This window comes from Eubalaena glacialis, chromosome 4, assembly GCF_028564815.1.
Source record: "Eubalaena glacialis isolate mEubGla1 chromosome 4, mEubGla1.1.hap2.+ XY, whole genome shotgun sequence".
NCBI classification, from domain to species: Eukaryota; Metazoa; Chordata; class Mammalia; order Artiodactyla; family Balaenidae; genus Eubalaena; species Eubalaena glacialis.
In genome coordinates this window covers 108,122,507-108,146,770 of record NC_083719.1, presented here as the reverse complement: position 1 = coordinate 108,146,770, position 24,264 = coordinate 108,122,507, and the positions used below count along the sequence as shown (strand labels likewise).

General features: G+C 36.7%; 1 protein-coding gene across 1 annotated transcript in view; it reads right to left on the bottom strand.

Moving 5' to 3' along the window:
- Positions 1–24,264, bottom strand: part of ADAMTS19 (ADAM metallopeptidase with thrombospondin type 1 motif 19) — a 302,428-nt gene that overhangs the window by 95,081 nt on the left and 183,083 nt on the right. The window contains exons 12-16 of the mRNA XM_061188127.1: positions 23,787–23,917; positions 22,679–22,851; positions 12,123–12,250; positions 8,158–8,278; positions 1,351–1,431 (exon numbers count right to left, since the gene is read on the bottom strand). Of these exons, the coding sequence (XP_061044110.1) occupies positions 1,351–1,431; positions 8,158–8,278; positions 12,123–12,250; positions 22,679–22,851; positions 23,787–23,917 (634 nt within the window). The remainder of the gene's footprint in view (positions 1–1,350; positions 1,432–8,157; positions 8,279–12,122; positions 12,251–22,678; positions 22,852–23,786; positions 23,918–24,264) is intronic.

The following is a 24,264-nucleotide window of genomic DNA, read 5'->3' as shown; positions in this document are numbered from 1 at the left end:
CAACATCATACTCAATGGTGAATAGGTGAAAGCATTTCCTCTAGGATCAGGAACAAGATAAAGATGCCCACTCTCACCACTTTCGTTCCACATAGTATTGGAAGTCCTAGCCATAGCAGTCAGACAAGAAAAACAAACAAAACAAAAAGAAACTCTTAGATACAAAGGGTTGACTGCCAGAGGGAGAGGGCGGGGGGTACATGAAATAGGTGAAGGGTATTAAGAGGTAAAACCCTCCAGTAATGGGCTTCCCTGGTGGCACAGTGGTTGAGAATCTGCCTGCCAATGCAGGGGACACGGGTTCGAGCCCTGGTCTGGGAAGATCCCACATGACGCGGAGCAACTAGGCCCGTGAGCCACAATTACTGAGCCTGCGCGTCTGGAGCCTGTGCTCCGCAGCAAGAGAGGCCGCGATAGTGAGAGGCCCGCGCATGGCGATGAAGAGTGGCCCCCGCTTGCCGCAACTAGAGAAAGCCCTCGCACAGAAACGAAGACCCAACACAGCCAAAAATAAATAATAAATAAATAATGAATAAAATGTAAAAAAAAAAAAAAAAACCTCCAGTAATGAAATTAGCAAGTCAAGGTCCTGTCACATACAGCAAAAGGAATATGGTCAATAACACTGTAATAACTTCGTTTGGGAACAGATGGTTACTAGACTTATGGTGGTGACCATTTCATAATGTATGCATACGTCAAAGCACTATGCAGTATACCTGAAACTACATAATATTGCAAGTCAACTTTTTCTATTAAAATTTTTTAAAAAAATACTTTCTTCATAGATGAGTACACCTGAAGGGAGGCAAAAGAGAGCATTGTCTTCCGTTAAAAGGGGAAGTCCTTTTAGTACATAGACATTTTTTTAAGAATCCCACAAGATTTCCAAATTATAGAGCAATCATTATATATATACACACACATTGATGTATGCATTTGCACATGCAGTAAACATGAATATGTATACATTTATGTTCATGCATATATGAAATAAATATATTAAATATATATATATATATATATATATATATATATATATATATATATATATGAAATAAAACATACCCAAATCCCCCAATGAATGTTTGTTTCCTAACATGGACTAACATGCAGAAGTAATTTATAACACCCACCCCCACCAAACATAGAGACAACCAGATTGCTTTTGCTCCTGGGAAGTCCCTGGGAGGGAAGGAAAAAATTCCTACTTGATATGACAAGAGGTGCTTCCTGGGAAATTCAAACATGTAACTAGAAACACACAGACGTCTTGGTCATAAGAGAACTCTCAGGGCAGGGCAGCTAAGCTTGGACTTGCATGGGTTCTGCGTCTGTAACACAGGTTACCTAAGTAGCTGTGTGCCGGCTTTTCCTCCACAACTTTGATTCTTCTTGCTCCAGCAGGTATCACCAACACTTCTACATAACCTGTAAGAGTCAATAAAACATGAAATACATCTTGAGTTTTTTCTAATTCCTCTTTTCTTCATTGACTTGCCCTATTTTTCTTTTGGTTTTGGCTTTTGCTGTGATACTTCAATACCTATGTAAAGAAAAAAAATTATGTATAAAAGCTGTCATAGGTTCAAGTGGAGAAGTTTCTTGGAAAAACACTGAGAATACAACGCTATCAAGAGCAAGTAGGTGACTGTAAAGCTCCCTGACAGCTTATGAATTATGAGGTGAGAAAAAAGCACAATGGGACAGCCTGGTTAGAAACACAGTGAATCTTGGAACAGAGCAAATAACCTTAAGTTCTGCTCATGGAACTCCTTTAAGTTAGAAAGTGTGGGGAAGGAGCAAACACAGCTGGAGAGCATACAGATGGCGGATGTCTGGTCCCTGAAGTAGTTGAGTATAGGACAAGAGAGACCAAGCCCTTTCTGGAAGATTAACCAAGGGTTTTGAATCTGGGGCTGGAGAGAAGTGTAAGGCCACACCAAGCAATCTGGTGTCACCCTGGAAGGTGTCCGACGGCTAGGAGCAAGATACAATTAGGTGTTTCTTAGGAAATATTCTTCAGCAGTGGTTAGGAATGCAATGCTTGAAGTGAAATAAGACAGTAAGATAAAGCTGGATAGAAGAGAAAGTGTGCATAAAAAGTCAAAATCAAGACTTCATTTGGTGCAGAAAAGAGCAGATGCCAACTTTTGGCTGAATAGTTATGCTTTAAAATTATATTAAAATAACATTTAATAGTCTTCTTAGTACTTCTGTGTAGCTACATATAGCCCTGATAAAAGTCTAATTTCAAAGCTACGTTAAAAAGGTATAACAGCTAATCCCAGAGTTGTCTCCTGTTGATCAATAATTCAAATTCCTGAAACTGTTGACAATTATTTGGTGTTTACCAAAAGGTAACAGACACCCCACCTGGTGGCAGTGCCTGGGATTAGAGGTCTGTGCTTTTCAAATCAACATTTCCATTAGCAAATACTACTTACTCAATTTAAACATTTTTAGTAACACCAAATCATACAAGCACTTCCACTTTGTTACAGGAACACAATACGCAGCAATGAAAATGGAAACAAATGTTTACTGTCTATTTGTATATTGTAGTAAGGTAAGAAGGTCTGTGTACTCAGTGAGCTTATAATTGAATTAGAAAGACAAGGCACAAACATCTTACATAAAAATGAGTTAAATAAAACTTCCAAATTTATGTTAAAAAGATCATATTCAAAATAATATGGTTAATTCCCTGCTGAAGAATGTAAATCATTGTTGTTTAAACTGTCCCCCTTCTCTGATCACATCAATACTCAAAAGTTCCGCTGCTATTTTAACTCACAGAAGTGGGATTTTTTTCCTTTTTTTCTTTTAAATGGTTATATACATTACTTATCTTTGAGAAACACTGCCATCAGCAGGAATCACAATGATTCAGAGGAGAGAACATTTCATATAGTCAAGGAAAGCTTCATAAAGAAGCAAATAGATTAACTGTCTTTGAAGAATGGATCGAATTTGGATATACAGGTGACCCTTGAACAATGCAGGGGTTAAGGGCACTGATCTTCCATGCAGTAAAAAATCTGAGTATAATAAATAGTGAACCCTCTGTATCCGTGGTTCCACATCCGTAGATTCGAACAACTGCAGGTCGTGTGGTACTATAGTATTTACTATTTTTAAAAATCCACATATAAGTGGACCCATGCAGTTCAAACCTTTGTTATTCAAGAGTCAACTACATACAGAAAAAGAATGAGTTCACTGAATGTAAAGAAAAGTAACATAGTAAGTGGTATTTTTAGGACCACATAAATATAATAATTCTGACAGAATGAGAAGGTGTAAGAATTTGGCTATATTAGGAGAGTTTAAATGCATGCCCAGGACACTGAATTTATCCATTTGAAGCTACTGAACATTCTACAGCAAGGAATGTGGTAGTTAGATACTGGTTTGGAGAGGCTTTATCTGACAGCAGTATGCAAGATGCCCAGCGATATAGTTGTAGGTAACAGTGTCAGGAGGCTAATGTAAAAATCCAGGAGTGCTAGAGGCTAAGGTAGAAAAACCAGAAGGCATAGTAAAGAAAACAAATTCTGAATTTGAGAACCAATAGAAAGTGGGGAAATAAACATTGAACACAATTCTTCATTATTACTTATGTGCAAATGCAGCCATCATTTATAGGAACATGGAAGTCAAGTTTGGGTAATAATCTGACGTTTGGCTTTGCAATTTGTTTTTAACAAAACAGTATAACACACTAGTAAAAATATACAGTAAGAACTCTGGAACTTCTGGAACTCCAGGGAAAGGTCAGCCTGTTGAAGTACCTTTGTGAGGCAGTAATTTAAGCCATGGGAGTTAACGGAGAAAACTGAGAGACAGGAGAAGTCAAGGATTCAACCTCGGTGACAGTTACTGTTTTTTTTTTAAAATTTATTTATTTAATTTATTTATTTTTGGCTGCATTGGGTCTTCATTGCTGCGTGCGGGCTTTCTCTAGTTGCGGCGAGTGTGGGCCACTCTTTGTTGCGGTGTGTGGGCTTCTCACTGTGGTGGCTTCTCTTGTTGCAGAGCACGGACTCTAGGCACGCGGGCTCAGTAGTTGTGGCTCGTGGGCTCTAGAGCGCAGGCTCAGTAGTTGTGGTGCATGGGCTTAGCTGCTCCGCAGCATGTGGGATCTTCCCGGACCAGGGCTCAAACCTGTGTCTCCTGCATTGGCAGGCAGATTCTTAACCACTGTGCCACCAGGGAAGCCCTATGGTTTTTAACAGAGAGACTGAAAAAAAAAATTAGGAAAGAATACAGAGAAGGAATAATCATGAGAGGTAGAGATCTGGCTATTTTGATGTAGTAGTATCTTATGAATTAGAATATTTTAAAAAGAATTGTTGGTGCAAAAAGCTGTACAGACATCAAAGAGAAAGGTCACCAAGGAGAGTCCACTGGATGTCACAATCAAGAGGTAACTGTTCATCTCTGAGCAAATAAATTTAGTAATGTGTTTGGAGAAGATGATAAGTTTCAGGATGCTGAAAAAGAAGAGTAGATAGAGAAAAGTAGAGGAGAGGTAGTAACTGGAAATTCCTGTTTGAGTTTAGCAGTAAACCCAGAGGTATGTTGTATTTTAGGACAACAGTTACATATAAGTTTATAGTTATATCTATATACTATAGATAGTATAGAGCAATATATAATATAGAGCAATTCTCTATTATTCAATTGAAAAGGCTTGGAGGACAGGTGAGTTAGATTGAGTTTAAAGAAGAAAGAGAGGAAGAAAAATATTAAGCAAAGACATTTGAAGAGGGATAGCCAAAGACTGAGGCTCTAGATATTTTTCAGTAAATAAGCCATTTAGCACAATTGAGAATGCACATTTTTAAAAGAAGTGAATATACGAGTGGCTACTGCTGAGCTCAGAAGTTGAAATAAAGCCTGTGATGTCAAGGTCATAAATTTGATCCTCACGTTGGACAGTTTGCTTTGTACATAGGAAGATCCTATCTCATAACCAGAGATCCCATTCTTAATCAGCCATCTTAAAACGCCCAAAGTAATCATTATCTTCTCGGTAGTATTAATGATAAATGCCACATTTTGAACAACTGCTATGTGCTAGTCACAATTATAGATAATTTATGTAAATTATTTCATTTAGCCATAATGATACCACCCAAGGTAGATATTTAATAGATTGGAAAATAAAGGTAGAGAAAAAAACTGCCTTTTTCAAGATTTCCTTGTCAATAATTAGCTGACGCAAGCTTTGAACTCAGATCTGTCTGATTCCAGCTATGGCCTGCTGCTACTATTTCACAGGGTAGAATACATGACACTATGACTCTCTTATTGCTATGGCAAACATACAAATAAAAAGCCTAAGAGCATGTGTTCCTTGTACAGGATTAGTATCATCATCTGTTGTACTAAGAATAACAGATTTTATGCCCACCTTCTTCTAAATGTAGATTGATAACTATATAGCTGCACAAGTGGCCAAATACACAATTTACCTTTAAAAATCCCTTAAAAAATTATCCCCTGGCCAGGCAAGTTACAATGAAAGACAAGATAAATGTACTAAGGAAAAAGAATTCTCTTCTTAAGTTGATTTTCTAGCTCCAACAAAAATGATTTAGCAAACTCTAAATAGAGCACAGGGACTGAAAACACCCACATGTGTCTGTACATGTGTTACTCATACAATATACACAGTGTGCATGGCCAACTGGACCAAATAAGGCTACAATTCCTTCAAGAAATTTTAGGAAGTCCATAAACTACAAGGATAAAATTGTCTCAAGAGAAATGAATACCACATTCCTAAAGTCACAAGTAAATGAAGCCCACGATATAATTAAGGACTCATACAGATTTTTATTTTTTTAAGTCTTAACAATGTAATGTTTCATTATTAATTAAAGTAACAAATGTTAATGGATCACACACTATACTGGTCATTGGGAATAGGGTATTGAACAACAGTAGCCATGATACTTTTCCTCACTGATATTTAAAGTATAGCAGGAAAGGAAAGACCAAAGGGTGTAAAATTACAAAATTACCATACAACTGAACTGTACAGATACAAATATGGTAAGCGTCACTAAACTAGTTGGTGATAGGAGGTAGAGGTTGTTCAGGGAACACTTCATTGAAGAAGTGACATTTGAACTGAGATCTAAGTGACATCTAGGAATTAACCAGGCAAAGCTAAGAGGAAGCTAACAGAACAATACTTTTAAATGCAAGGTGCTAGAGAGAGCATGGTCAGTTTGAGCATCTGTAACAGATCTGGTGGCTGCAGCTTAGAGAAGGAAAGTGACCTTGGTGTGAGACGATGCCAGAGAGACAAGTAGGAACAACACCATACAGGGCCCTATGGTCCAAGTTAAGAATTCTAGTCTCTTCCCTGTAAGCAATGTTAAACTAGCAGAGAGTTGCAAGGAAGACAGATTGTTGTAAGGAAGTAACATTATTAGTCTCTGATATTCCCAATATCGTAGGCATTTTAGACATTTTCCAAATAACAGATGCCATTAATATAACTTACAAACAAACTAATAAACAAAAGTAGAAATTAAAGTGCAATAAAAACAAAGGAGATTTGAATTAGGAATCTGGGGGGAAATGTATCCACCTAACTGCAGTCAGAATGAACCACATTACTGATTTTTAACTGTTATTTCTGTTGTCAATGCTTAGTTTAAAAATTAAGTGTTATTACAACTAAGAAAAAGGTACCAGTGCTGAATGTGCATCAGTATTCTTCAGTGAACTGTTTCCATGCAAATTAAATAACTATGCAGGAATAGTCTTCAAAAATTCTAGTGTCTTTAAATCTCTTCAGTCTTTCAGACTTGATTTGAACTTCTGCACTATAAAAACGTCTCCCATCACAATCAGGCTGAAAAGCTTATTATAATTGCACTTCTTAGGCGAAAGTATAAGAGCCTGTTACAGCTTCGTCTGACTATTCTAAATGAGTTCTGACAGATTTTGACTTGTAGGACCTGTCACCTTTTTTCACAGCTTTGGAGGTTGAGATTTTGATCTGCAATTTACCCTGGGCCTTAGTTATTTTTAGGCTTCAAGTTCTTCAAGCTCACTTATCTTTTATTCTGCTGGGGCCTAGAAAAAGGTTATTATATTCAGCTTTCGAGGGCTGTGTCTAATTTTCTTTTCTGAAGGACTTTTTAAAATCTAGAATGAACTCAGTCTTCTTGATTATTCAAATATAAATGGCTTATTCTTTGTATCAAAACAAATACATATTTTTAGGTCAGGTCTTGGTATTTGAACAAGAAATGTAAAACAGGAAAAAGTTGATGTATGTAATGTAAGAATATGAATGATAATGAAAATATCATAAATACTAAGATAGTTCAACAGATAGATGTCTAGGTAAGATACTAATGTAAACATAGAAATGTTTGCTTCCTCTCCGTAAGCTTGAGGGCTTCAGTATAAAGCATTTTCTGTATATAAAGCTTATTTGCGGGTTATTATATTTCAGTACAGATAATATCACTTTTTGTTGTGGATCACCTTAAAATTCACACTACATAGACCAATCATCATCAGTTCATCCTCATATACCCTGAGTATTAGTATTTATAGATGAGGAAAGACATCAAGAGAGGACATGTTCCCTCTCTTAATATATCTGGAACATCAGCCCACATCTTCTGACTCCCTGTTATAGTTTCCAACATGCTACATTGCTATAGACTCTCTCTTTTAAAAAATTAATTCCTTTTGAATTTAGTAAAAACATTAGGGAAAAAAATAAAGAAAATGGAAAGCTGAAAACCTGAAGACTAATACTCTCAATAGTTGCTTCAGGCTGTTACAAATCATTATTCTCTGTTAGACATCAATAATTTGCATTGGAGGATAAGGTCTGTAGAAACCTGATAACATTAGCCAATGTAAATTAGATTATTCCCTTGCTGCTCCAATTTATTAAATGCACAACAAATGACTTCATGTTTTCAGTATTGGGAAATGGGCTTGTTAGAATTTCTGGCTCATATCACATGTATTGTATGTCATTGCGAAAAATCATTCAATACCCGTTACAAAAGTCTTCAACAGAATCAGAACTGTCATTTCTAAGTTAAGTTCAATGTAATCTGTCCCCAGAGATTGTTTGGATTGTTAATCTTGAAAAAATAAAAAAATAATCACCTGCTCCTCTGGTGTGATTAAAATCTCCTTTAATGATTTTGCATGATTTTCCATTGCCATTGCATACACCACAATGATCTTCCCTTGCAAGAGACCCTAATAAACCATCACAGCCAACTTTCTGCAACAAGAGAATGACAGTACATCATAAAGTGAGCTTTTTCTTCTTTTCTTTTTTAACCACTACTTTAGGACAAACCTAGTCTCTACAAACTAGACAGATTTATTTGACAAACTAATAAAATGCCATATTCTCTGGTGCAAACTAATACAGCAAGCTCATGTCAAATAATACCATCTGTAAATTGTCCAAAGTAGGGTAGTGATAAAAGTATTTTTCTTATATTAAGAATTAAATGGTATCCTAAAGCAATTTGGAAAACTATTATTGAGACAAATGCAATTTACATAAATCTCAAAGGAAATCACATTTCTATTAAATATAACATGATTAATCTAATTCATTCTACTCAACATAGAACAGATAGGCTTCACCGTATGGATGGCTTCACTCCTAAAGCGGTTGAAGAGCAGGTGCTGAGTATTAAATATTAACTTTGTGGAAACCAAATATAAATGTTTACATTCATTACAGTTCACCAATAAACTTCTATCCCCATCTTCTTTGACATCTAACACATGAGTGAGTAAGAACTGCTCACAACCTATGGTTGCTATAAGAAAACAGTAACAGTGGGATAATTTTTATATGTTCCCAGAAGAATGATGTTAATATGAATCTTCTTAGATTAAATCATTGACTCTTTTCTAGTGAATAATGTTAGTCTCCCTTTGATGTTCAGAAAATATGATAATTTGCAAAGTTGTGCATATTCAAAGTGCATAAGTTAATATGTCTGTACTGTCAGAAATAAATGGTAGAATTATACCATCACCCCTAATCAAGAAGAAGCTGCAAGACTGACTGATGTTACATCCATTTATAACAAATTACAATTATTTAAATAAATTTTTAAAATATCACATAAAACAGAAAAAAAAACAGGGTCTTTTTCTGTGGTTGGTGTCGGTGGTGTTGGGTGTGGGAAGGAGCAGGTTATAAAATGCAGCTGCAGGATGAATATCCCAAGAAAGCAAAAATCACATTAAACCTGCATAATACAGCATCCTTTCCTTTTGTCAAGAGGGTGTGTATCAGTGTCAAGAAGTAGACAAAACAATGCAATAGTGGAGAACTCTGACCAGTGAATCAAAGCTTATTCAGGGGGAAATGAAGAGAATGTTTCTGGATGAAAGAGGTGGCCACCACAGGAAATTCTCAAAATACAACAAAGATATGGCCAGAGTTCACTGATCAGGAGCCATGAAAAGACCTGAGAGTCCTGGCGTTAAAGAAAAAGTCTCTCCTTCATGTACAAATGAGGAGAAAATTTAGAGTAGAGTTTAGAGTGACTTTGAAATGATAAAAAGTGCCTTTATTGCTCTATCCCTAGCATCCGACTTGTTTCTCAGCAAATATAATAAACTTGATAAATAGTAGTTAAATGATTGAATAAATTAGTACCTAGTTGTCTCTTAGTTTTTTGTAACCCTTGTAACTGGGATAGTATAAGTTTGTAAAACCTAAAATAAAAGGCAGGGATAGACATAATGCCATGGCTCAATAATCACGTAAGCTTAAAATAAGAATCAAAGAGTTAGTATTTTGTAACTGGTAGTCTCAAGTATCCACACTTATTGATATATGCTCACATAACTCTAAAAGTTGAGGATGAATGACTTGGAAAAGACAATACTGTTTAACTGGTGGCAGATACCTGAAGTACCACTGGCAGGCTGGAGACTGGCAGGTACCATGATAATACAGACGAGAGTTTTCTCTATCCTTTTCCAGGATAGAAATGCCAGGGAGCCAAATTGGGTCACCAGGAGAAAGCTGTCTATTTTCAATTGCCCTCCTTAGTCCACTCACCAAGTTTAGAATTCTACATTCAACTTCAATGCTGTATGTTTTATGATAAAATAAAACACTCTAGCCAAACCTAGTATACAGAGGTTGTCAGAAAGAAAAAAGGAAGCATGTTTTTAATTATACTGAAAGACCGAATGAAGCATGTTAGTTAAAAATCCAGAATCTTGAAGTATTCCAATGTTGTCAGAAGTTACAATTCATTTCACAGAACTTTAATTATAATCATCAGATTCACATAACACTTATGTAGAATTTTTTGTTGTTGTTGCTGTTACTTTTATGTTTACCTAGGGACTCTATAAAAGATCTGGCTTACACAATACTGTTAAGTGAAAAGCACAGCAATGTAAGCTATTATATTTGGCATATAGAGTTAGGAAAATAATTTCTTTTGAAAAATAAATTCGTTTAAGTCATATACTAACCTGACATTTACATAAAATGATGAAATAAAGATAAAAGTTTTAATGGCACAACATACAGTTTTGAAAACAAAATATGTATAGATAAATAACTGCCATGATTTTTAAATAGACAAATGAAAAATTATATTTCAGGCTACTGCCATATTCTGTTAAAGAATAAATGAAATTAATACGTAATTATAAGACTGTCTCTTATACCAATTATATTGCATGATTCTACGCTTTAAATGTTAGAGCATGATGGCAAAATAAAGAATCTGAGAGCTGGTAAAGCATTTAAGTTTCACGATGTTTCCAACTTTTTATCCAGAAGTCTATAGACTTATATTGGACCACAGACCATCCATAGCTTGTAACTGTTTTCAAATTTTGGAGCATGTGTGCACATGCGTGTGTGTGCATGTGTGGTCAGGTATGCGTTTTTTATAGGAAGAAACCAAAACTTTTATCAAATTCTCAAAGGAGTGTATTGCACAAAAAAGTCAATGACCACTGGCCTGCCTATTTCATTTTACACATTAATGGACACATACATATTTTAAGTGATTTTCCCGAGAACATAGTTTCCTAGTGCCTGTCGTGGATTCAGTCCTCCTCCACTCAGATACCTCTTTTATTACTAAAGGATGTACATATTTTCCTTCCACGCCTGGGAAATTTATCAGCTGATGGCTCTTAGCCTTCAGCCCTGTTCAGAAAATGGCTAGCCTAAAGAAAACTGCCTTTCCCAAGATCACATCCCCCTCATCCCCTGGGACAGCTTGTATCCAAACACTAGTAGATAATGGGGGTTAAAAAGGTCTGGTTTTCTCACCCCAAATGGGGAAAACTTTGAAGAGCCATCCCAGCCACAATGCTCCTCACACGGTCAGCTGACGTCTTGTGACTGTACCAAGCCCAACTGTTCCCTGTACTCGGTCCTGCCTCCTTCCCCCTCTGCATGTATGTTGATCATGAAAACACCTGGCATTAAACTTCCTGCATATTCATCTTCCAGGGGAAGCCAACCTGAGACAGTGGCAGACCTGTAACTAGCAACTTCAAAGCTTTAGCCTTTGATCTTTCCACTACACTATTCATATTCATTTTAACAGAATGTCTCCTTTCTAATGATAAAGAGCACATACATGCCTATAGTAGATGGAGATTATTTTTAAAAAGAAATAGAAAGGCAAATGAAATGCTTAAGTATAATAAAAAATTGAATGTACATTTAGAAATCAGCTGATTCAAGAATGTTGATGATACTTTAAGTGAGTAATAAGACTGATTTTATAGGTTTTTGCCACATGGCTCAGTCTTGGACACAAGACATGGAGAACTGGAGTGCTTGAGTTTCTGGTCTGGAATGCCCAAAGTGTCACAATTTTACACCTGTAATATGTACGTTACAGAATAAAATTTTCAGATTCTTTTAGCTAGTAATGAGTATTATATATTTTCTAGTCTGAACCTTTCATTATACAGATGAAGAAATGGACTTTCAAAGCAGATCAGACTTGCTGAAGATCACAGTTGAGGCAGAGCTTTCCACTGTACTGTGCAGCTGCTCGAAGGTCCCCCAATCCTCCCTCAGCATATACACTCTCCCTTTTGGAATGTCTTACCTGACACCTGCCATTTGCACAGATATCTAATCCCTGATATCCGCAAGAAGTTCCATCCAACACTTTTTCTGATAGAAGAATAGGCTGTTCTTTTCCAACAGGAGAGCAAAACAAGGCACATGGTTTTTCTACATACAGAGTGGATAAAAGTAAATGAACAAAATTTGATCCATAAATATTTTTATCTCAAGCTTTATTTTTCAGAACAGTTACGAGTAAAAAATATAATCTGATGTTAACTGAGTAATGCACTACTAGAATATATAATACTAGAGGTTATTATGAGTAGTAAATGAGATGATGCCTGAGCAAAACTAGGTATCCAATGAACATTAACCTCCTTCTTAAGAATTACGTCTTCAAATTATTTTTTAAATGTATCATTTATTATTTTCTGGCACTAAACCTCTACCACACACAAACCAAGCATTCTTTGTGAAAAATATTTTGCATACTCCCATTTTTTGCTCATATCTTTTAGCATGAACTCATTTTAATTTTAAAAACATATCAGATTTCTGCCTATTTAAGATTTACTTTATTCATGAAGCCTTTCTTGATGTCTCACTTCTAAATTCCAATACACTAATTTTAAATCCTATGCATTTGGCATTTTCTAATTGAAAAATTACTAAAGGGAGAAAGAAGAACTTCTAAGATGAACAATTCTTGTAAGATTTTCCATTGTGAGGATGTTTAGCAACGCAATACAATCCCATGAGAACATCCATTGGAATGCACAGTTGCTGAAGTGCTAGCTGGGACTCACCCTCTTCATTGCTTACTCAGAAAGCGTGTCGGGATGTATGATGTTTAGGGTAAGAACTACTGTTCTAGGTAAAGAATTCTTGAATGGCTGGCAGTCACCTTCAGTGCTTCCTTAAACAATAAGGTAGGAGGGTTAGAGTTAAAACACTTGCCTATTAGGCTCAGTCAAAAAGTGGCAAAACATTTTTAAAGTGCTGTTTCTATTTCTAAGCATCCTGCAGAGGAGCTGTAGTATTTGGTAACACCAGTAGTAGGATTATCCAAATCAGAAACTTCAGAGCAATTTCCCGGCTACATTACTACTCTATTGGCTTGACACCAGTCAGGCCCTTTACTGTTTATTAAGCTCATACAAATAGAATGGAAAATAGTTTACAGTCTCTGACACTGATCTTCGCTTATGTCTTCAGTAAAGTTCCACGTATGCTGATGGGATTCTATAAATACCAAATAACAGCCAGAGGCAGGGAACAGGGTATCACTTGGCAAAGAGAACACAAGACAGTTAAATGAGCCTTCAGAATTGAACATTTCCAACAGTTTTCACATGTGGCTTCTGAATACTGCTCTGAACAATTTTGGGGAGTTGGACCATGGCCTTTAATGTGAATGGTTTTGAAATTTTCCTTTAAGATGCCATTATAAGCTGCAATAAAGCAGTTCAGTGTGCTCTCACACCTCAAAGTAGGTTATGTTTATTCAATGACTACTTACTATGTCATATCTTTGGACTTAAAAACAGCTGCTGTCATTGCAACACTTTAATAGTGACATATATACACACACACACTCACACACACATCTCACTATTCTCTTTCTGGAGTTTTCACTGAAGAGAGGAGCAAACCAGATATATGAATAATGTTGAAAGGAGTTAGTCTAGAATATTCCATTTACATTCTAAGCAAGAACTCAGATAAAAACGTTGTACTCCTCCTTTTACATATTGTCAATTTACTGTACTCACTTTAGCCTTATAGATGACATCAACATTTGATACCAATCTTCCTTCCTGGAGTACACCCTTGAGATTGTGACATTATAGTGATCCATGTAACATGCCAGTACTTGGCAGGCAGGCTCTGTCTTGATTTAAGAGACCACCCCTTTCCAAGGTATGCATTAAACATGGATTTCAGCCAAATTTCAGCACAGAGTATGCAAAATACCTGAATGTTAAAGCCATGCATCTTTTTTTCTCTAAAAATAAATGTTCACTACTGCATTGATACCTTATATGTAATTCTCTTAGCCAGAGATTCATGTGTTACATAAAAAAACAGAAATAGCCACTTGCATTTTAAAGTATCGAAAACTTGGGGTTTTTAAAAGACTTGTATATTTCTATTTCTTCCATATGGCTCTAATACATAAAAACTATTGTTGTGTCTTTTATTCATCATACAGACTGACATGTTTGATTGATACATGTCGCAGAATTATCAAAAATGGTACCCTGCTAATTATATAAATATCTATTATGGATCATTCTGATGATAAACAACACTTTATAAGAGTCAGGAGCTCCCTTAATTGTGATTTCCAACAGTTTTAATATTTTAAATTGACCCCCATACAACTCTGATTTTTTTTTTAAATCTGGAGGGAACCTGTTTCCTATCTCTTATTTCACATGTGAGTCACAGGTTTCAAATGAAGTAAATATTATCAAATCAGACAGCCAGTTGGAGGCAGAGATAGAATTAACCCAGGATCAGATGATGATTTTCAGGATTTGAACTGTCATATTGACTTTATTTTTACCATGAAAAAATATTACTTATATACTTAAATTAATGCAACAAATATCCATCAGAAGCTTAATAATTGCCAGACAGTACAGTAGGCACAGACAATAGAGGGAACAGAGACACATTAAAATCTGCTTCAGCAGGGTCTTGTGGAGTATTTGGCAGGGGTACGTATCCTATATGGAAGATCAGGGGGATTCTTTTTCCCTAGAGAACTTGTCATAAACTGAGTCCAAAAAATCAGTAGAAGTTTTCAAGGTAAATACACGGGGAAAGAGATTAAAGCTTGAGAAAGAAAGGATATTGTGCCAAGAAACGTGCATATTTATAGGCCCAGAAGTAAGAAAACAGGATGTATATGAGCGATGAAATGAAATTCGGCCTGGCGGTGCTGGAGATTACAGAAGGGAATGATGGAGATGAGGCCAGAGACGTTAAAGGGGGCAGGTCACAATAATGGCCTTATAAACCAGGTAATAAAGTTTGAGATTGGTCCTGACAGCAACGGGACTGACAGCAACAGTGACTGATGGTTTTGGCCTTCAAAAAGGCCAGCCTGGCTGAAATGAGGAGTAGGGGCTGAAGGAGGGTCAGAGAGACAGTGAGGAAGCTGTTTGAAGAATCCAGGTCAGAGACGGTGCAAACATGAACAAAGATGCTGGCAAACAAAGAAAGGTTTGGACAAATAGGGTGTGCTGATTCATTACAGGGGGTTGGAGATTGAGGCAGAAGGATTCTGGCTTAGGTTGGTAATGAGGCTGATCATGTTGCTATTTTCCATGAGAGAGCACAGTAAGAGGAGAGATGGTGGGAGTGAGAGAAAGGAAAGGGGGAAGGGGTATGTTGAACTTGAACCATGTTGAGTTAGAGATGAATGGGATGCTGAGTGGACAAGTTCATGCAACATAGGGGTAAGCAGGTAAGGAGCTCAGGACAGAGAGATCTAGGATGGAGATAAATGTTTGTTTTGCTTTAGCATTCGGATGATAAATAAAACCTAGTGAATAAGTAAGATTATGCCAAGAAGGACGTTTAGTGAGAAGAGGGGCCAGGATAAGTCACTACAGAAAATTCCCATAAGACATATCATTCTTTCACTAAATATTTATTAAGTGTCTACTCTGTTCAGATACTGCTTACGGTGCTAAACACATAGCAATGCATAAAATACAAGTCTTGCTCTAACAATTATTATTTGGGGGGGCATAAACAATTAAAATAAAAATATTATGATAGATGATGATAAGGTCTGTGAAAAAAGAATAAAGCAGGGGAAGGAAAAGCACTGAGTCAATATTTAAGAAAAGATCAGAAGGAGGTGAGAGAATGAATCATACTGCTATCTGGGAAAAGTAATTCACCAGAGAAAACAACACCTTCCAAGACACTAAGACAGAAGGGAGCCAGGGTGGGTGGCAGGGTGTGATGCAGGCACAGTACAGATGAAGTTAGAGGGTAACAGGAAGCCAGGGAGCTAAGGACCTTATAGGCCATTAGAAGAACTTTGGACTTTTAGTGAGCTGGGAAGACACTGAAAGCTTCTGAATGGAAGAATAACATGACATGACTGATGTTTTAAATGCATCACTCTGGCTATGTTGAGACTGAAGGAGGTATGAGGACACAGGCATAAAGAACAGTTAGAGATAGCAGAATCAAGAAGAACTACAATCCTTGAGCCTGTGGAACAAAAACCACATTCACAGAAAGATAGACAAGATGAAAAGGCAGAGGGTTATGTACCAGATGAAGGAACAAGATAAAACCCCAGAAAAACAACTAAATGAAGTGGAGATAGGCAACCTTCCAGAAAAAGAATTCACAATAATGATAGTGAAGATGATCCAGGACCTCGGAAAAAGAATGGAGGCAAAGATCGACAAGATGCAAGAAATGTTTAACAAAGACCTAGAAGAATTAAAGAACAAACAGAGATGAACAATACAAAAAATGAAATGAAAAATACACTAGAAGGAATCAATAGCAGAATAACTGAGGCAGAAGAACGGATAAGTGACCTGGAAGACAGAATGGTGGAATTCACTGCTGCAGAACAGAATAAAGAAAAAAGAATGAAAAGAAATGAAGACAGCCTAAGAGACCTCTGGGACAACATAAAACGCAACAACATTCACATTATAGGGGTCCCAGAAGGAGAAGAGAGAGAAAAACGACCCGAGAAAATATATGAAGAGATTATAGTCAAAAACTTCCTTAACATGGGAAAGGAAATAGCCACCCAGGTCCAGGAAATGCAGAGAGTCCCATACAGGATAAACCCAAGGAGAAACATGCCGAGACACAGTAATCAAATTGGCAAAACTTAAAGACAAAGAAAAATTATTGAAGCAGCAAGGGAAAAATGACAAATAACAAACAAGGGAACTCCCATAAGGTTAACAGCTGATTTCTCAGCAGAAACTCTACAAGCCAGAAGGGAGTGGCATGATATACTTAAAGTGATGAAAGGGAAGAACCTATAACCAGGATTACTCTACCCAGCAAGGATCTCATTCAGATTCGATGGAGAAATCAAAAGGTTTACAGACAAGCAAAAGCTAAGAGAATTCAGCACCACCAAACCAGCTCTACAACAAATGCTAAAGGAACTTCTCTAAGTGGGAAACACCACAGAAGAAAAGGACCTACAAAAACAAACCCAAAACAATTAAGAAAATGGTCATAGGAACATACATATCGATAATTACCTTAAACGTGAATGGATTAAATCCTCCAACAAAAGACACAGGCTTCCTGAATGGATACAAAAACAAGACCCATATATATGCTGTCTACAAGAGACCCACTTCAGACCTAGGGACACATACAGACTGAAAGTGAGGGGATGGAAAAAGATATGCCATGCAAATGGAAATCAAAAGAAAGCTGGAGTAGCAATACTCATATCAGATAAAATAGACTTTAAAATAAAGAATGTTACAAGAGACAAGGAAGGACACTACATAATGATCAAGGGATCAATCTAAGAAGAAGATATAACAATTATAAATATATATGTACCCAACATAGGAGCACCACAATACATAAGGCAAATGCTAACAGCTATAAAAGAGAAAATCGACAGTAACACAATAATAGTGGGGGACTTTAACACCTCACTTTCCCCAATGGACAGATCATCCAAACAGAAAATTAATAAGAAAACACAAACTTTAAATGACACAATAGACCAGATAGATTTAATTGATATTTATAGGACATTCCATCCAAAAACAGCAGATTACACTTTCTTCTCAAGTGTGCACAGAACATTCTCCAGGATAGATCACATCTTAGGTCACAAATCACGCCTCAGTAAATTTAAGAAAACTGAAATCATATCAAGCATCTTTTCTGACCACAACGCTATGAGATTAGAAATCAATTACAGGGAAAAAATCGTAAAAAACACAAACACATGGAGGCTAAACAATACGTTACTAAATAACCAAGAGATCACTGAAGAAATCAAAGATGAAATCAAAAAAATACCTAGAGACAAATGACAACGAAAACACGACAATCCAAAACCTATGGGATGCGGCAAAAGCAGTTCTAAGAGGGAAGTTTATAGCTATACAAGCCTACCTCAAGAAACAAGAAAAATCTCAAATAAACAATCTAACCTTACACCTAAAGGAACTAAAGAAAGAAGAACAAACAAAACCCAAAGTTAGCAGAAGGAAAGAAATCATAAAGCTCAGAGCAGAAATAAATGAAATAGAAACAAAGAAAACAATAGCAAAGATCAATAAAACTAAAAGGTGGTTCTTTGAGAAGATAAACAAAATTGATAAACCATTAGCCAGACTCATCAAGAAAAAGGGAGAGGACCCAAATCAATAAAATTAGAAATGAAAAAGGAGAAGTTACAACAGACACCGCAGAAATACAAAGCATCCTAAGAGACTACTACAAGCAACTCGATGCCAATAAAATGGACAACCTGGAAGAAATGGACAAATTCTTAGAAAGGTATAACCTTCCAAGACTGAACCAGGAAGAAATAGAAAATATGAACAGACCAATCACAAGTAATGAAATTGAAACTGTGATTAAAAATCTTCCAACAAACAAAAGTCCAGGACCAGATGGCTTCACAGGTGAATTCTATCAAACATTTAGAGAAGAGCTAACACCCATCCTTCTCAAACTCTTCCAAAAAATTGCAGAGGAAGGAACACTCCCAAACTCATTCTACGAGGCCACCATAACCCTGATACCAAAACCAGACAAAGATACTACAAAAAAAGAAAATTACAGACCAATATCACTGATGACTATATATGCAAAAGTCCTCAACAAAATACTAGCAAACAGAATCCAACAACACATTAAAAGGATCATACACCATGATCAAGTGGGATTTATCCCAGGGATGCAAGGATTCTTCAATATACGCAAATCAATCAATGTGATACACCATGTTAACCAATTGAAGAAGGAAATCCATATGATCATCTCAATAGATGCAGAAAAAGCTTTTGACAAAATTCAACATCCATTTATGTTAAAAAAACTCTCCAGAAAGTAGGCATAGAGGGAACCTACCTCAACATAATAAAGGCCATATACAACAAACCCACAGCAAACATCATTCTCAATGGTGAAAAACTGAAAGCCTTTCCTCTAAGATCAGGAACAATACAAGGATGTCCACTATCACCACTATTATTCAACATAGTTTTGTAAGTCCTAGCCACGGCAATCAGAGAAGAAAAGGAAATAAAAGGAATACAAACTGGAAAAGAAGAAGTAAAACTGTCACTGTTTGCAGATGACATGATACTATACATAGAGAATCCTAAAGATGCCACCAGAAAACTACTAGAGCTAATCAATGAATTTGGTAAAGTTGCAGAATACAAAATTAATGCACAGAAATCTCCTGCATTCCTATACACTAATGATGAAAAATCTGAAAGAGAAATTAAGGAAACACTCCCATTTACTATTGCAACAAAAAGAATAAAATACCTAGGAATAAACCTACCGAGGGAGACAAAAGACCTGTATGCAGAAAACTATAAGACACTGATGAAAGAAATTAAAGATGAAACCAACAGATGGAGAGATATACTATGTTCTTGGATTGGAAGAATCAATATTGTGAAAATGACTATACTACCCAAAGCAATCTACAGATTCAATGCAATCCCTATCAAATTACCAATGGCAGTTTTTACGGAACTAGAACAAAAAATCTTAAAATTTGTATGGAGACACAAAAGACGCCGAATAGCCAAAGCAGTCTTGAGGGAAAAAAACCGAGCTGGAGGAATCAGACTCCCTGACTTCAGACTATACTACAAAGGTACAGTAATCAAGACAATATGGTACTGGCACAAAAACAGAAACATAGATCAATGGAACAAGATAGAAAGCCCAGAGATAAACCCATGCACCTATGGTCAACTAATCTATGACAAAGGAGGCAAGGATATACAATGGAGAAAAGACAGTCTCTTCAATAAGTGGTGCTGGGAAAACTGGACAGCTACATGTAAAAGAATGAAATTAGAACACTCCCTAACACCATACACAAAAATAAACTCAAAATGGATTCGAGACCTAAATGTAAGACTGGACACTATAAAACTCTTAGAGGAAAACTTAGGAAGAACACTCTTTGACATAAATCACAGCAAGATCTATTTTGACCCACCTCCTAGAGTAATGGAAATAGACAAAAATAAACAAATGGGACCTAATGAAACTTAAAAGCTTTTACACAGCAAAGGAATCCATAAACAAGATGAAAAGACAACCCTCAAATGGGAGAAAATATTTGCAAACGAATCAACGGACAAAGGATTAATCTCCAAAATATATAAACAGCTCATGCAGCTCAATATTAAAAAAACAAACAACCCAATCCAAAAATGGGCAGAAGACCTAAACAGACATTTCTCCAAAGAAGATATACAGATGGCCAAGAAGCACATGAAAAGCTGCTCAACATCACTAATTATTAGAGAAATGCAAATCAAAACTACAATGAGGTATCACCTCACACCAGTTAGAATGGGCATCATCAGAAAATCTACAAACAACAAATGCTGAAGAGGGTGTGAAGAAAAGGGAACCGTCCTGCACTGTTGGTGGGAATGTACATTGATACAGCCTGTATGGAGAACAGTATGGCGGTTTCTTAAAAAACTAAAAATAGAATTACCATATGACCCAGCAATCCCACCACTGGGCATATATCCAGAGAAAACCATAATTCAAAAGACACATGCACCCCAATGTTCATTGCAGCACTATTTACAAGAGCCAGGTCATGGAAGCAACCTAATGTCTATCGACAGACAAATGGAAAAAGAAGATGTGGTACATATATACAATGGAATGTTACTCAGCCATAAAAAGGAATAAAATTGGTTTATTTGTAGAGATGTGGATGGATCTAGAGACTGTCATACAGAGTGAAGTAAGTCAGAAAGAGAAAAACAAATATTGTATATTAACGCATATATGTGGAACGTGAAAAATGGTACAGATGAACCGGTTTGCAGGGCAGAAATTGAGACACACATGTAGAGAACAAACGTATGGACACCAAGGGGGAAAGCGGCGGGGGGTGGGGGTGGTGCTGTGATGAATTGGGCGATTGGGATTGACATGTATACACTGATGTGTATAAAATGGATGACTAATAAGAACCTGCTGTATAAAAAAAGAAAGAAAATAAAATGCAAAAAAAAAAAAAAAGAACAGTTAGACAGCTACTACAATCATCCAGGTAAGACACTGTTGCTTACACCATGGTGGCAGCTCTGGAGATATTGGGCAATAATCAGATTCTGGATGTATTTTAAAGATAGGGCTCATGTGACTTTACTGATATTTTGAATGTACAGTAAAAGAGAACTAAATGGAAAATGAAGACTCCAAAGTTTGTTGGTTGAAGCATCTGGAAATATAGAATTAACCTTTATTAAAAGGATGGTGTGAATAGAAGACTATTCTATTCTATTCTTCTTTCTATAAAGAAACAGTATGTTTGGAGGCCACGTGTGGGGGAAGAAAGCATGACATGTATGAAGCAGTGAAACGAGGGCAATATCTGGAGCGCAGAGGAAAAAAGAGTGAGGTTTTACATGAGGCAGGAGACAAGAGAAGAAATCAGGCTAAAGAAGGTCTTGCTGAGCATGTCATGTTGTGAAATTTGGTCTCTACCTGAAAGTTATGGCAAGTCTCTGAAATGCTTTAACTGGGAGATCAGAATGAGCCAGTTTGCACTTTATATAAAGATCTCTATTTCTACCTCGTGCTACCCCTTTACAGGGACACCCATCCCTCTCCCACCACCACTCCCAACTCCTGGCAACTACTCATCTGTTTTCCATCTCGATACTTTGGTGGCTTCAAAAATGTTATATAAAAGGAATCATACAGTGTGAGACATTTTGAGATTGGGTTTCCTACTCAGCATAATGCTGTGACATCCACCAGGTCACTGCATATGTTAACAGAGTGTTCTGTGTACTGTTGCATAATATCCCATGGCACAGATATACCTCAGTTTGCTAACCCTGCAGCTACTTAGAACCTTTTTGATTGTTTCCAGTGTTTGGCTATCGAAAATAAAGCTGCTATGCCCATTTGTGTTCAGCATTTTTTTTGTGGTCGCAAATTTTCATTTCTCCGAGATAAATAACCAAGACTGTGTTTTCTAAAGTGTATGCTTAGTTATTTAAAGAAACTGCCAAGCTAATTTTCAGAGTGGCTGCTCCATTTTACCTTCCTACCAGCAACGCATGAGAGATCTAGTTTCTCTTCATCCTCACCAGCATTTTGTATTGTCACCCTTTTTAAATTTTAGTTTATCTCATTGGTGTATAATATCTCTATATTTTTAAAATATATTTTTAGTCACTGCTTGTGGTTGTTATATGTCAGTAAAGGTAGAAAAAACAGAGCTCTGAAACACCTAGAATATAAACTGTAAAACAATATTTACCACTATTGTAAAGCACCTTGCAAACCTAGAAGTCTACATAACTAAGATGGTGGCGATCTGGTTGGTCATACCTTCATCCATGACAGCGTGCCACTGAAGTACATGCTTTGGGTACGAAGTTCTAACACTATAGGCCTGACATTGCCAGTCTCTGAATCCAGGCAAACCTGCAGGACAAGGTGGATTCTCACATATTCTGTATTGTTTTCTGGGACCATTACAATCCCTTGCTTCAGAACCTAGCCTAGAAAAGATAGTACAAATAATCAATTTTATCTTTTTTTATGTTAACTACTCATTTAAAAAAATCAGAAGTCAATATATTAATAAGGTACAATCCTTTATATTAAATCTACCTCTGAAAAAGTGGACTGATTAAATGATTGGTAATGGTAGGAAATCCATATGTTTATTTAAAAATATATATTTTTTCCAATCTTTGAGCCATTTAATTTCCAAAATACATGAGAAACAAAAGCCCATTTGCCATGAAAATGATACAGAAGGGTAAAGGGCAGAGGTTGGGGGCAAAATAGAAAGGCTGCACTTCCCATGAAAGAGTGGGGCTAAGAATTATTAAGGAGTTGCTTCTAAGGTTTTCACATACATTCTTTAAAATCCCTTGTTGAGGAACTGGGCCACTGAATCCACACCAAAGTTAAAGCATAAAGCTGAAACGACTTTCTCACACATTTTCCTAGGATCACTCTAGGAATGATGGAGACAAGCAAGCTGATCTTGGACGCTCCCTATCCATACCTGTGCTCGCAGGATTTCGTTTCTCATCATTCTTAGCTTCTACTGACATTCATGTTGCCCTCATTCCCTCTCTTTCTGAAGTCCTATCAGCTTCCGGCTCCTCTCACAGTTCCTTTTAAGGGTGACTTACTTTTTCTAACACATCTCTCCCTGCTTATTTCAATACAATTTTTTATTTGATTTGTACTCAAAACACCACTCTGTGTAGTGTTTAATTATTTGTTCTTACAAAGGTTGGTCTTATTTTCTTCTTTGAAGGGAGATTTTACATAAACTAATTTGAGGGACTTTTCTGTTTTCCAAAGTGGAGTGAGGTTTGAGAAGTTTCTTTGGCCCCCAACATGGTTTATCAGTAAAACCTTTTAATTTCAAACTTGAAGAAAACAGTGCCCTCCCCCAATCCAGGAACTTTGCGTTTACCCAGGACATTTGCGCTCTCGACTGTTGATCCCAGAACTGCAGGTTCGGCTACAGGGACTCCACATGCTCCACTCTCCAGCCACGAGTCCAGGTGCTGAGGTCCTGCTGGTACACTCTCCAGCCTTACACCACTATTCCAAAAGTTATGTCTTAGGTGAACAAATCAGGGCACAACGGAAAATCATTCACTGGCCTATAGAGTCACTGGAATTGAGATTAAATCAGGTCTGCTAAGAGTCCCAAACGTGTGGAATTGAAAAAGACCAAAAATAAGTTGACACGTGCTTACTGTCATAGTAATACACTGGTCCAGTTCTCATGTCAGATCATACAGTCTTGTCATAAGAACAGCACACAGATATTTGTACTATAGCCCTGAGAATTCAGTACTTGGGACGGAGATAGGGCGAAGAAGGAATCTGGGGTTGTACAGCCAGGAAGAAAAACTAACACATTTTAAGAAACATAACAATTTAAA